Source organism: Myotis brandtii, unplaced genomic scaffold, assembly GCF_000412655.1.
Source record: "Myotis brandtii unplaced genomic scaffold, ASM41265v1 scaffold165, whole genome shotgun sequence".
NCBI lineage: Eukaryota > Metazoa > Chordata > Mammalia > Chiroptera > Vespertilionidae > Myotis > Myotis brandtii.
In genome coordinates, this window is record NW_005356042.1 from 10,986,253 (window position 1) to 11,000,546 (window position 14,294).

Here is a 14,294-nt window from a genome sequence, read left to right on the forward strand (position 1 = left end):
TTACTTTGCTCCCACTGTGTGCAGGCAACTGGGGACAGAGAGAGAACTAGCCTCTCTTCCAAAGAACTTGAAGCTCATTAAGCTAATTAAGGGATCAGATGGTCCCAGATGACCAGCTGCAGAGCTGAGTGTGCTGGGAACTCCGGAAGGGCCTGGACAGACCACCTCAGGGGCCCAGGGGTGCCCCATTCCTGGGCACTTGGGGAGAAAGAGACAGCTGTCTGGAGGAGAAGCAGTGCAGGTGGCCCCGAGGATTTGCTGTGTGAAGGTAGATGGCAATAGCATTCTAGGCCCGGGGGCCAGCTGAAGCAAAAGGTCCAGAAGCAGGAAAGTGCAGAGTGTTTTAGAGAACCTGGGACAGCCCTGGAAATTAGGGTATTTCAGGGGCAGGAGAGGGAGTTCAGTTTGGAGAGCAGGATAAGGCCAGAAGGTAGAGTTTGTGAGTAGAGGAGTGGCAAGAAGAGATGAGAAAATGAATTTTCAATGGGGTCGCTTTATACTTTGAAGACCCTAGGGCAGTGGTTCTCAGTCTTCTGGCCCTTTAAATACAGTTCCTCATGTTGTGACCCAACCATAAAATTATTTTCGTTGCTACTTCATAACTGTAATGTTGCTACTGTTATGAATCGTAATATAAATATCTGATATGCAGGATGGTCTTAGGCGACCCTGTGAAAGGGTCGTTCGACTGCCAAAGGGGTCGCGACCTACAGGTTGAGAACCGCTGCCCTAGGGGATCTTTCTCTCTGAGTCAAGGATTCTGGCCTAGGAGTGCTTTGAGGGTTGCCATGGCCTTGGAGGGTTATAACACAGGAGACATCTAACCCGTGGAAAACGGTCCTTTTAATCAGTCTCTTTTGCATTTTAAATTCATGCTTTGCTCTGCTGTTTAGATACCTGACAATAAACATCATAAGATGTATGATCGTCACTCTCAGCAATTCTAAATAATCCTCGAACCTAAACTTTCTTGAAATTTGTAGTGTGTGAATTATCTCAGGAGGCATAATGATAACACGCTAGGTGATGGCTAACATGGCTAAGTAAGATTTTAAAAATCTACCTGCAAATTTGAGCTTTGCTGTTGAATTCAGCCCCGAGATCAGGGATTCTGTATAAGGTGACATTTAAGGTCTGGGACAATGAGCAGCCATGAAACACAGAGTTCAGGTGCAGGATAGGCACTTTAAACTCTCATGACATAAGTAGGTGGAGTGACTGTTGTTTTTTCCCCAACTTCCATTCCCTTCTCCCACCTCTAAAGATCCTGACCACCCAGCTGACTCCTGTTGAAAGAAGCTGGTGTCCCAGCTGCTGAATCTGATATGCTGAGACAGAAAAAGGGCCTTGTTTTTAAAATATATGTTTTTTCAAATTGATTTCAGAGAGAGGAAGGGAGAGGGAGAGAGAGCTAGAAAGAAACTTCAAAGGAATCATTGAGCTGCCTCCTTCACGCCGCCCACTGGGGATTGAGCCCACAACCTGGGCATGTGCCCTGACTGGGAATTGAACCGTAACCTCCTGGTTCATGAGTCATCACTCAATCACTGAGCCACACCAGCCAGGCCAGAAAAAATGGTCTTGACATGTAAACTTTGCACCCTCTCACTTCCCCTCTTGGTGCACCCCCAGAACGGTTGGCCATGCTTTAGGGATCTTTGGTGAGTCAACCACAGACTAGGGAACGGTTCTCAGGCAAAGAGCTATCACTCTCTCTTCTAAGAACTGCAGCTGGAAAACTCTAACCCCAATGGGTCTTTTCTTGCTTTTTTAAGCTCGCCTTCACCCAACCCTCAGGTGGTCCCAGTCTCCACTTCTGTCTGCCAATTGTATCTGCTTCCTAAGACACTGACCAGGACTGGAAAGCTGAGGAGAATGGACAGGAAGGGAGACACCTGGCTCTTGGTCTTATTATGGGGCTAGGAGCCGATTCACTGCATTTTCCTTATCCTGCTTTCCAGCTTCTCACTCTCATGTGGCCTTTTTTGGTCAGAAGGTAGGAACCTCTGTAGGCCTTCCATTGTACATGTAGCACTTATTTGTTTATCTGCTCACTTATTTATTCAGCAGTGATGGAGCCCCTTCTGTGTGCTGGGCTGCACTGTTAATGAAGATAGAGGAATGACTAACATAGCCCCTGCTTTTAAGAATCTCAGGTTGAGGAGGGAGTCAGACAGGTGAGAAAAGGTATGTCAGGATTTGCAAGATAATTATCCTGCAGAATGATTACCTGTGATGTAAAGGCTGTTAAAAACAGCCACAAGAAGAGGGGTGAGCTGTTCTGGAAGAATTCCTAAGCAGGCAACAGCGGAGCTGCAGTGAGGAAGATGAGGGCAAGAGAGGAAGAGCGTTCCAGGAGAGAGAATGTCTCTGGGATCTTGACTTCTCCCTTTTGTGTTCTAATAGCTGAAACCACCTAAGGTGTTACTATTTTCTTCTCCAGGGAAGGAAACTTCATAGCACTCACACTGTGTTCGCTCCCGGGGCATCTTTGAGAGGTGAGATCTCACTCAGCTGTTGTGAGGCAGGAGGGCCAGGTGCGATATGCGTACAGCGTCATAGGTGTGAGATCAACCTGATTTAGGAAACCAGTGTTTTCATACATGTAACCAATACAAAGAGTTGGAAGTGTCATCAACACATTGAGAAATGAATACAGAATGGCCAACCTCAGGAGAGTTATTTACGAGGTTGGTACATGGTACAGTGAGGTTGCACACAGTATGTGTTGCATGGGTTAGTTTCCTCCATTTAAAAAAATATATTTTTATTGATTTGAGAGCGAGAGGAAGGGAGAGGGAGAGAAACATAGATGTGAGAGAGAAACGTTGATCAGTGGCCTTCCACACACACACTGACCAGGGACAGAACCCGAAATCTGGGCATGTGCTCTGACTGGGAATTGAACTGGTGACCTTTTGTTGCACAGGATGATGCTCAGCCAACTGAGTCACACCAGTCATGGCAGTTTCCTCCATTTGTTATTCGCCTATTCATTCACTTGATGAACAGTTTGTTGAGTATTTTCTATCTTCTGGGCACTGAGCTCAGTGCTTCAGATACAAAAGTGAACAACTCTCAGTCTTGTCCCCAAAGAGCCCACCATCTAGTGGGGGCGTCAGGCAGGTGTATAGATGATGCTAATGCCGGGAAATGAGCATGTCTTGGTAACAGTATCACGTGGCACCAGAGCCAGGTGTAATGACTAAATTTTCTTTCATTCTTTTTCAGCAAAGATTGGGATCTTAGGAAGAAAAGCAAAAGATCCCTCAGAGCCAACACCAGGGGGATGGCCTGAGACCAGGTTAGGTTTCAGAGTCTTGAGTCAAGTTAACATCAAGTTTAGAGATGCTGGTGTGGACCCTTCCCTGGCACTTTCTCGTGGCATGACTTTGAGTTTTGCTTTTCTCTTTTGTAAAATTGGGATAAAATAGTGCCCTACAGGGTTTTTATTAGGGTTGAACGAGGTAAGCAATGTGAATCACACAGTAAGCACTCAACAAAATAGAATTGTTGCATTATGGTGAGCAATTGAGAGAAAGGACTTTGAGGTTGATGCTGTACCGGCCCTCCAAGTCACCATTAAGGATTATTCTGGGCATGTGTGGATGGCTCCTCGCCCAGTTGCCCATGATAATAAAAGAAAGACTTTGTACATGTGGAACCAGCAGGATAACACATCTCTCAACTGAGGATAGCATCCTCTGTCTAAGCTTTTTCTCCTTTCTTCCCTGTCCTGAGGAAGCTTGATGCTCTTCTGTGCCTGGGGGTGTGACATGTCCTTGGTGGTACATGAGCAGGGACTCTGAGCCCTGTGTAGAGTGGCCTGTCTCCTGAAACTGGTGTTGTGTGGCAGAAGTGTCCTGTGACCTGTCCCTTGTCTGTCCCGTCCTCTGTGGCCTCCTTCAGCCCTTTACCTCCTGCCCTCCTCGTCCCAGGGCAGCTTCCTCTTGTCGCTTAGATAACAGGTTTGCTTTTGTGCTTGTGTATCCTACCAAGTGCAGTGTATTTCCTGACACAGCTTTTCTTGCTGCACATTGACAGCCATATACCATTTCTTAACAATTTTGGAGTCATTCTGTCATTTCTTGGCGCATTGGGCAGGTTTCTTTCCCCCACTGCCTGAGTTAAGATGCCCTTTTCTGTCTTTTAAGAGTCTCTCCTTAGGGAATCTTCAACACACTTGGATCCTTTATTATTTTGTCCAATCTTATCATCTCTATCTTTTAATAAATGAGTTTAATCTATTCAGATGAATGATTTATTAATATACTATTTTGATTTTTCTCTCCTATTTTGCGTTCTATTTTTATCATTCTATTTCCCTGCTCCCTCTCCCGTCCCTATCCCCTGACCTTTTTATGCTTTTTTATTGAGTTGATATGTTTTATATATTCTCTCTCCCTGGGCTGTTTTAAAAGCTGGGTATAGATTGTATTTTTATTCTTAACTTTCAGCATACATACTTAACTGTAATTTTTTTCTAATAAATATGATGTCCTCCTATTGAGTACTAGAGGCCCAGTGCACGAATTCGTGCACCAGTGGGGTCCCTCGGCCTGGCCTGGGGGATTGGGCCGAAACCAGCTCTCCGACATCCCCCAGGGGGTCCCGGATTGCGAGAGGGCGCAGGCCAGGCTGAGGGACCCCACCAGTGCACAATCAGGGCCAGGGAGGGACACGGGAGGTTGGCCAGCCAGAGAGGGACTGTGGGAGGGCTCCAGGGCATGTCCAGCCCATCTCATTCAGTCCTGATTGGCTGGACCCAGCAGCAAGCTAACCTACTGGGCAGAGCATCTGCCCCCTGGTGGTGAGTGCATGCATGTCATAGCGACTGGTCAACTGTCTGCCCCCTGGTGGTCAGAGCAGGTCATAGCAAGCAGTTAAGCGACCTTAGCATATCATTAGCATATTACGCTTTGATTGGTTGAATGGCCGATGGGACGACTAGACACTTAGCATATTAGTCTTTTATTATATAGCAGTGATGGCGAACCTATGACACGCGTGTCAGAGGTGACACGCGAACTCATTTTTTTGGTTGAGTTTTCTTTGTTAAATGGCATTTAAATATATAAAATAAATATCAAAAATATAAATCTTTGTTTTACTATGGTTGCAAATATCAAAAAATTTCTATATGTGACACGGCATCAGAGTTAAGTTAGGATTTTTCAAAATGCTGACACACCGAGCTCAAAAGGTTCGCCATCACTGTTATATAGGATAGCAAGGAGGACTCTTTTTACTTTAACTTCTCTCTATACATCTTCATTTTGTTTTGTCTTCCCAGTGTTGTTAAACACCAAACATTATTTTTATTATTTTTTGCAGCCAGTAATTATATTTACTAAATTTGTAAAAATTATTTTTTTCTTTTGTCTTTCTGTGAATTAATTTTTTGATTTGCTGAAGTTTTTCTTTATAATTCTTTTAGAGGCTGCCGTAGATAAATTCTCATACTGGTGGGATGTCTGAAAATGCCCATTTACTTGGACCTTTAAATGCTGTTTTAGTTGGGTATGAAATTTTTGGTTGAAGAATTTTATAGTTATTTTCTCTCAGCATTTTGATGATAGTTCATTTTTTTAGCCCTCTGTTATTGCTTATGCTATTAGCCTGCCATTCCTTTTAGATAATTTTTTTCTCTCCATGCTGTATTTTAAGATCTTTTTTCCCCCCATGACATTGTGCAGTTTTATTATCATTTGTCTTTTATCCTGCTTCATGCTCAAAGTGCTAAGAACCTGTCTTTTTTTATAACTTCTGGAAAATATTCAGCTGTTACCTCTTCAAATATTCCTTTCCTAAAATTATCCCTTGTATTGAATTTTAATTTGATTCTTATTTGCAGAATATTTGTTTTTAAATCTATTTAACCTTTGCTTTGAAATAATTTCAAATTTACAGAAAACATTGTAAAGAAATCCTTTTCCGATCTACCAGTTTTTAACATTATGCCATGTTTTCTGTCTTTCTGTGTGTGCATATGTACATGTGTGTGGAAATATACTCATACATATATACATACTCATATTTTATATACAAATAATTATACAAATGATTATTCTCTTTCTGAACCGTTTGAGTATACAAGTTATTGTTTTCTTAACCATTTGAGTGTAGATTGCGTATGTCATGCATCTTTACCCCTTAATACTTAGTAAGGGTATTTTCTAAGAAAAAGAATATTTTCGTAACTCAACATAGTACAGTTATGAACTTGAAGAAGTTAGCACTGACGAATACTTTTATTTAATCTGTGGTCCATATTTCAGTTTTTCTATTATCTCAATAATGTCCTTTAGATAATTTTTCCCTCCAATATAGAGTTCAGTCCAGAATCCTGTGATCACTTTAGTTGTCATGTCTCTAGTCTCCTTTAATCTGGCACAATTTCTCAGTCTTCCATTGTCTTTAATGACTGACATTTTTGAAGACTACAAGTCAGTTATTTTACATAGTGTCCCTCACTTTGGGTTTGTCTGATATTGTCTGAAAATTAAAGTTATTCATCGTCACTGAAATACTTAATATGATATTGCTCTCTCTTATCCATCCATCATTTGTCAGTCAGTCAGTCTGTCTGTCTGTCTGTCATCTCATCTATTATAAGTGCAGACTTGAGGATTTTTATTTTATGCAACAGTTTATGATCCATTTACTGCCCTTACTTATTTTTATGTTCAAATTATCCCAGAGTTTGCTAGTGGGAGCCCTTGGAGCTGCCTCTTATGTCCTTTTGACTGGTTATTCTTTTGACCACTTCCTCACTCTCCCCCTGCCCATATTCTGCAGCGTAAATTATGCATATATATATTTTATACTGCTAGAAGCATATTTTCATGTTAAATTTCTAGAAGTGGGATTGCTGGGTTGAGGATAAGTGCATAGCAGTTTTGTTAAATATTGCCAAATTTCCTTCCTTAGCAGTTGTACCATTTTGCATTCTACCCACAATTAAGAGAATGCCTGACTCCCCACATCCTCTCTAGATGAGTATCGTGTCAAGATTTTTGAACTTTTGCCAAGATCATGGGTAAAATGGTATCTTGGTATAGTTTTAATCTTCATTTCTTTTCCTATGATTTTTAATTTGCATTATTGAGTGAAGTTGAAATCTTTTATTATGTTTAATAAGAATGTCTGTCCATGTTTTCTGTTCATTTTTTCTTGGAGGACATTTTGGTCCTTTTGTCTTCAGTGTTTATTTACAATTTGGGCATCTTTGTCTTTTATCTATGATATGCAAATATATATATTTTTTGGCCCCATTTGTTTGGTTTTTAATTAATTCTTTACCTTACCCTGTTCTTGTTTCCTTTCTGTCTGTATTAGTGTGAGAATTCCTTATTTATCTTAAAGGAATGTTTTCCTTGCATCTATCATTTTATGCATTCTACACATTCCTATTTTAAAGTCCTTGTCAGATTGTTTTATGATATTCACTTTATTTTATTTGGAATAATTCATGTCACAAGTGTTGGTTTTGTTGGCTAGGTTTCTGAGCCTTAGATAGCTTCATGTTTGGAATTTTGGTGCACAGGCTCATTTCATGAAGGAAGTGTTTTGCTTTTCTTTGCTTTCTCTTCTTCTTCTCCTTCTTCTCCTTCTTCTCCTTCTTCTCCTTCTTCTCCTTCTTCTCCTTCTTCTCCTTCTTCTCCTTCTTCTCCTTCTTCTCCTTCTTCTCCTTCTTCTCCTTCTTCTCCTTCTTCTCCTTCTTCTCCTTCTTCTCCTTCTTCTCCTTCTTCTCCTTCTTCTCCTTCTTCTCCTTCTTCTCCTTCTTCTCCTTCTTCTCCTTCTTCTCCCCCTCCTCCTCCCTCTCTCTCTCAGTTGTGTTTGCCTCCACCTGGCCCAGATAAAGCCTTCGCCTTGGGCAGCACAGCGGTTGGTATTATGGTTGTGCTTTCATGGTGGGGCCTCACGCCACTCCCTCTTGTCAGGCCGTGGGCCTGGGTCCCCTCTGCCATCTTTCATGGGAAATTTGCTCTCTGCTGTCCCTGAATCCAGCTCCTGGCCACCACTACAGCTCTCAGCCTCACTTCCTGCTTTGTGTTGATGTTCTCCCTCTCATACACACAGACTATGATCTTGTTGGTGAGCCCAATATTTACCTGTGTATTTGGAGCAGAGGGTCTGTGTCAGAGCCTGATGTTACGGAGCCTTCTTAATGGCAGATGGTCCTTTGTATTCTGAAGGAAGGCATGTGAGAAAGTTCGAAGGAAATAGAAGGAAGGAGGGAGCAAGATGGAGGGTTTCCTATGTCCCAGAAGTGCAGTGCACACCATTCCTTTTACTTCACAACAATTCTGTGAAGCAGGAATGGTTTCTCCCATTCCTCATGTGGGAAGTGGGGGGCACAGAGTGGATATTGAGCCACCGGCCTTACAGCTTACGAGAGGGAATGGGGAGGCCTGAACGCTGGCCTGTCACTGGGTTCACCCTCACTTCCAGCTCAGCAGGGCGGTCAGTCCCCTGTGCCTGGAATGCCCCATCGCATGGCCTGGGTCTGTGCCTCGGGCTTAGAGGGAGGGTGTGGTCTGGGAGCAGGCATGTCAGGCTTTGAGGACTCACCAATTAATTCCTCTTTTGTGAAATGACTTAGTGTCCTTCAGCTAACACTTACAGAATGCCTAGGATGAGCTGGGCACTTGTTAAAATCCCATATCAGTTCTTTAATTGAAATATCTCAACAACCATGGAAAGCAGGTACTATTGACTATCTAATAATCAAGGACACGAATGCTCCAGAAGCTCATGTGACTTCTTAGCTTCTCTGAATTAGCAAATGCAGTGCTGGGCTTCTTACACTGTCTGGCTACAAAGCCCTAGACTTCCATGCTTCTGGAATGTTCTATTTCCCATGGTGTCTTCCCTGCCAGCTTGCTGCAGTCTTTCCAAAGGTTCAATACCCCAAAAGGGGAGGGGCTTGAGGGCGGCTCTGTGTAAAGTTAGTCTGTTGGGCTCTGGGGTGACTTTCCTCTGGGTCTCCTAAAACACAGGGCCCGTTGTAGCCACGTACAATCAGAAACAGAATCTAATGCAGTATTGATTTACTTCTTTATTTTTCACTGCCCCCACCAAGCAAGCTCCGTGAGGGCAGGTATCTTATTTTTTCAATGTTTTTGGATATCCATCATCTAGTATGATAGTCCATAGGGCGGTGATGATAGATTTTGAGTGAATGAATGAATCCAATGAGAGACAGCTAGCTCCTATCCTGGCTTTACCTCTTAAAACCTCTGTGGCTTCCAGCACATTATTCACTTTTCCTTATCTGCAAAATGGACTCGTGGTGATTTCATCAGAGCGCTGAGAAATTTAGAGACAACATACTACTAGAGAGCTCAACACAGGGAACCCTCCTGTCCTCCTCCTTGATATAACTGTTAATTAGAAGCTCAATTTGGTTGGGGTGCAGGAGGATTTTATTCAAACCGTTCCCAGCCCTGGGAAGCATTGATGTACCAGCGCCCTGAGGTTCTGCCTGTTCCCCAGGCTGTAATGCACTCACCTCCGCCCCCGGACCACCCCCTGGATCCGCCTGGGCTGCTGCAGAAACCGTGGCCAGCCCCAATTAGAAAGCCCCTCCGAGGAGCTGAAGGTTTTGAGGTTAACCCTGAAGACACAGCTCCCTTTATACAAGCCTTTTCATTAGATGCTCGAGTTTACTTTCCAGAGTTCATTGAATCACTTTCCCGGCATTGTGTGGAGTGATGGAAAAGTATAACACTAGGCAGCTTCGGGGCAGCGGGCAGGACACAGGCACCGCGGCCTCGGTGCCCCTTCCATGCTGGGCGCTCTCCTGGGGGGGACCCAGCATTCCCGAGGAGGGGTCGGGTGAAGCACTTCCCGGTCTCTGCCTTTGGCTTGGTTCTTGAGCTTCCAGGACCCCCGATGCTAGTTAAGGATCTGAGTCCACCCAGAGGCGGACCCAGGGCTCCAGAGGCCAAGGAACAATTCCCATGGACTTGCGGTGCACAGGTGTTATGCTGGCCTGCGTTATGTGTGACAGTGGCCCTGCCCTCAAAATGCTTACAATATTGCTGGAGAGAGAGGATCATTGAAATACTTTTATGTTGAGCCGGGCCATGATGATTAGAAAACAAAAGCTACCATTTATTCCTTGTTTACTTTTATCATGGGTCCTTTAAATATGTATGTCATTTGATCCTGCTCTCTGCGGATAAGCAACCAGGACGAGTCCGCTCTGTCCACAGTAATTTTCCTAAGAGGGCCAGGTTTGGCCTCAGGGGACCAGCTTCTGGTTGGGATGCAGCACTGCAGCCTCCATCGTGACTTCTTTCCCTTCCTTGCCAGAAACAAAATGAAAGGTCCAGTAATGCTTAGCACAGAGCAAATCCTTCTCTGTGTTTCCTTGTACCCTTCCACCCACATCACTGCAGCCTAGTGAGGTTGTTTTTGAGATGGGGCTCCATCCCGTGCCCCCCGCAGAAATGCTGAGCTCAACAAGATTTTCAGGCCTTCATCACTGTTCATGTCCAGGGCTTAAGGGAGACGTCTCACGCCTGGGGGTGGGGAACTGCCTGGTGATGGAGGATACCTGGCTTGTCTGGACCCTGAGTCCAGGGCTTGAGGGAGACGTCTCACGCCTGGTGATGGAGGATACCTGGCTTGTCTGGACCCTGCTTCTCAAAGCCTGGTCTTGGGAGTGATGGCAGCACCATGGGGTGGGCCCGGCAGGCTGGGTTTTCTCCAGGGGGTGCTGATGCCTGCTCAAGTGTAAGAACTACTGGGCCACGACAGACTTGCCTGCGTGTCAGAATCACCCAAGAAGTGTGTTGTGTTTTTAAAAAATTTATTATTAACTTACTATTGAAATATGTTCATTAATATATACTTCACCTTTTGTTGTTAATCCTCACCCAAGGATATATATTTTTTTCCATTGCTTTATAGAGAGAGGGAGGGGCAAGGAGAGAGAGGGGGGAGAGGGAGTGAAACATAGATGTGTGAGAGAGACACATCACTTGGTTGCCTCCCACACGTACCCCAACCCGGCTGGGGATTGAACCAGTAACCCAGGTACATGCCCTTGACCAGGAATCAAACCCTCGACTCTTCAGTGTGTGGGCCAACACTCTAGCCACTGGGCAACACTGGCCAGGGCAAATAAACTTCACTTTTTAAACCGGTTCAGATTTACAGAGAAATTTGGAAGATAATACAAAGACTTTCTTCTATATAGCTCCTATTATTAATATCTTGCATTTGTGCAGTACATTTGTTACAGTTGATGAACCAGTATTGATGCATTATTACTAACTAATAAAATAGTTTACATTAGGGTTCACTCTTTGTGTGGTACATTCTATGGGGATTTTGACAAATATATAATGACATGTATCCACCATTATGGTATCATACTAAGTAGTTTTACTGTCCTAAAAATTCTCCGTGCTTCATCTATTTATCCCTCCTTCTCCACGTAATCCTAACAACCACTGATCTTTCTATTGTCTCCATAGTTCTGCCTTTTCCAGAATGTCATATAGTTGGAATCGTACAGTTTGTAGCTTCTTCAGATTGGCATCTTTCATTTAGTAATCTGCATTTGAGGTCCCTCCATGTCTTTTCATGGCTTGATAGGTCATTTCATTTTTGTGCTAGGTAATATTCCATTGTCTGGATGTACCTCAACTTATTTATCAATTTACCTAATGAAGGACATCTTAATTGCTTCCATGTTTTGACATGTTGAATAAAATTGCTATAAACATTTGTGTACAGGTTTTTTCTATGTACATAAATTTTCAACTCTTTTGTGTAAATATCAAAGAACTTGATGGTTAGATCATATACTAAGAGTGTGTTTAATTTTGTAAGAAACTCCTAAACTGACTTCCAAAGTGGCTGCACCACCAGCCACTTTTATTTCCACCAGCAAGGAATAAAAGTTTCTGTTCCTCCACATCTTTGTCAGTATTTGGTGTTGTTTGTATTTTGAATTTTAGCCATTTAATAGGGTATCTTGTTTTAATTACAATTTTTCTAATAACATATGATGTTGGAACATCTTTTTTTAATTGTTTAATTTATTGATTTTAGAGAGAGGAAGGGAAGGAAGAGAGAGACCCGGAGAGAGAAACATTGATTTGTTGTTCCATTTATTTATGCATTTGCTGGTTGCTTCTTGTATGTGCCCTCACAGGAGACGGAACCAGCAGCCTTGATGTATCAGGATGATGCTCTAACACAGTGGTTCTCAACCTGTGGGTTGCGACCACTTTGGCGGTCGAACGACCCTTTCACAGGGGTCGCCTAAGACCATCCTGCATATCAGATATTTACATTACAATTCATAACAGTAGCAACATTACAGTTATGAAGTAGCAACGAAAATAATTTTATGGTTGGGTCACAACATGAGGAACTGTATTTAAAGGGCCAGAAGGTTAAGAATCTAAGTGGTCCCAAGCCTGTGACTAGTGTAGCCAGCCTTGGTTTGCAGCATAGCCTTGTAGCAGCTACTAAGTGATTGTCTTTGGCTGCCACCTGTACTGGACTTAAGAGGTGCTTGATTGATGTTTCTCTCTCATCGGTGTTCCTAACTATCCCTCTCCCTTCCTCTCTGTAAAAAATAAATAAATAAATAAATAAATTAGAGAGTTAGAAACATCGATGAGAGAGAAACATCGATCAGCTGCCTCCTGCACATCTCCTACTGGGGATGTGCCCACAACCCAGGTACATGCCCTTGACCGGAATCAAACCTGGGACCTTTCAGTCCACGGGCCGAGGCTCTATCCACTGAGCCAAACCGGTTTTGGCAGTTTCCTACATTTGTAATACAGTTACATTCTTTGATCACATGCTGCATTCCTTCCTGGGAATCTCCCAGTTTCTTCATTTTTTAAAAATCTGCACACTGTAAGGTACACTGTGCTGTTAAGTTTTTGGGATTCAACAAATATGTAATGTCTCATATGCACCATTATAGTGTCATTCAGAACAGTTTCATTGCCCTAAAAAAAAAAATCCCCCGAGCTTCACCTATCCACCTCTTCTCATTCTACCTGAACTCCTGGCAGCCACTGACCTTTTCACTGTTTTGACACTGTGCCTTTCCTGGAATGTTATATAATTGGACTCATGCAATGTGTAGCCTTTTCAGACTAGCTTCTTTAACTTAGTCTGCACTTAAGATTCGTTCCTGTATTTTTGTGATTTGGTAGCTAACTTAGTTTCATTGTAGAATGATACCCCATTGTATGAATGGACCATAGTTTGTTTATCCATGCACCTGGTAAAGGACATATTGGTTGCTCCCAATTTTGATGGCTATAAATAGAGCTGCAAGTCTTTTGTCTTGTGGCCGTACGCTTTCAAAGCAGTGGTTCCTTTTTGCTAAAAGGTATCCGAGCAGAAGCAAGCCTATGTGTGGGAGAGGGGACTCAAGGATCACCTGGGGTCCTTCCCGGAGAGCCCTCTCTATCCTCTTCTGAATTTGGAGATATAGCAAGTGCACCCAGAAGAGAGGCTGCACGGGGGTCCCAGCCACATCCGACCCTTCCAATGAAAATCTGAATGCTCTCTGATCTTGCTCTTGCACGATGGTCCCTGTCTTAGTGTCTCACTTGGTTTATCTGATTTTGGAAGGCTCTGCTCTGACCAACGGGGGATTAAACATGCACAGCTCGGTGAAGAGGAAGCTGGACACGGAGAAGGACTACGTCTTTGACAAGAGGCTCAGGTACAGCGTCCGCCAGAATGAAAGCAACTGTCGGTTTCGGGACATTGTCGTGCGGAAGGAAGAGGGGTTCACACACATCCTGCTGTCCAGTCAGACCTCAGACAACAACGCGCTGACCCCTGAGGTGAGGGGGCAGGACCAGAGGGGAGGGTCAGGCTGGGGAGGGCCTCGCATCCATCAGATTGGGGTGCTGGCTTCGCTTTGTTCCTTCAGGGAGCCTCTGATGGAAGTGGCCAGCGTGCACACACACTTGATGGCAGGGCACCATTTGCTAATCACTTCCGTGCATTTTCCATTTGATCTTTCTGACTCGGCAACGTTATCGTCCCATGTTACAGATGAAGACCCTGGTAAATGGAGAGATTCAGTCAGCTGGTCAGGACTTAGTCAGAGGAGGCCTCAGGCTGCCGTATAATAAGCAAGTCCAATTTCATTGCTGCAGATGGAATGATATTTACTCAGCTCACTTACACTTTTTTGAGATATAATTCGTATACCATAAATTTCACCCTTTTAAAATGAACAATTCAGTGATATTTCTAATATATTTACAAAGTTGCACAACCATCACCACCACTAA

At 43.6% G+C, this 14,294-nt stretch overlaps 1 protein-coding gene across 1 annotated transcript in view; it reads left to right on the top strand.

Annotated features, from left to right (window-relative positions):
* Window positions 1–14,294, top strand: part of CDYL2 (chromodomain protein, Y-like 2) — a 65,639-nt gene that overhangs the window by 29,411 nt on the left and 21,934 nt on the right. Inside the window, exon 5 of the mRNA XM_005862704.2 lies at window positions 13,621–13,838. Within this exon, the coding sequence (XP_005862766.1) occupies window positions 13,621–13,838 (218 nt within the window). The remainder of the gene's footprint in view (window positions 1–13,620; window positions 13,839–14,294) is intronic.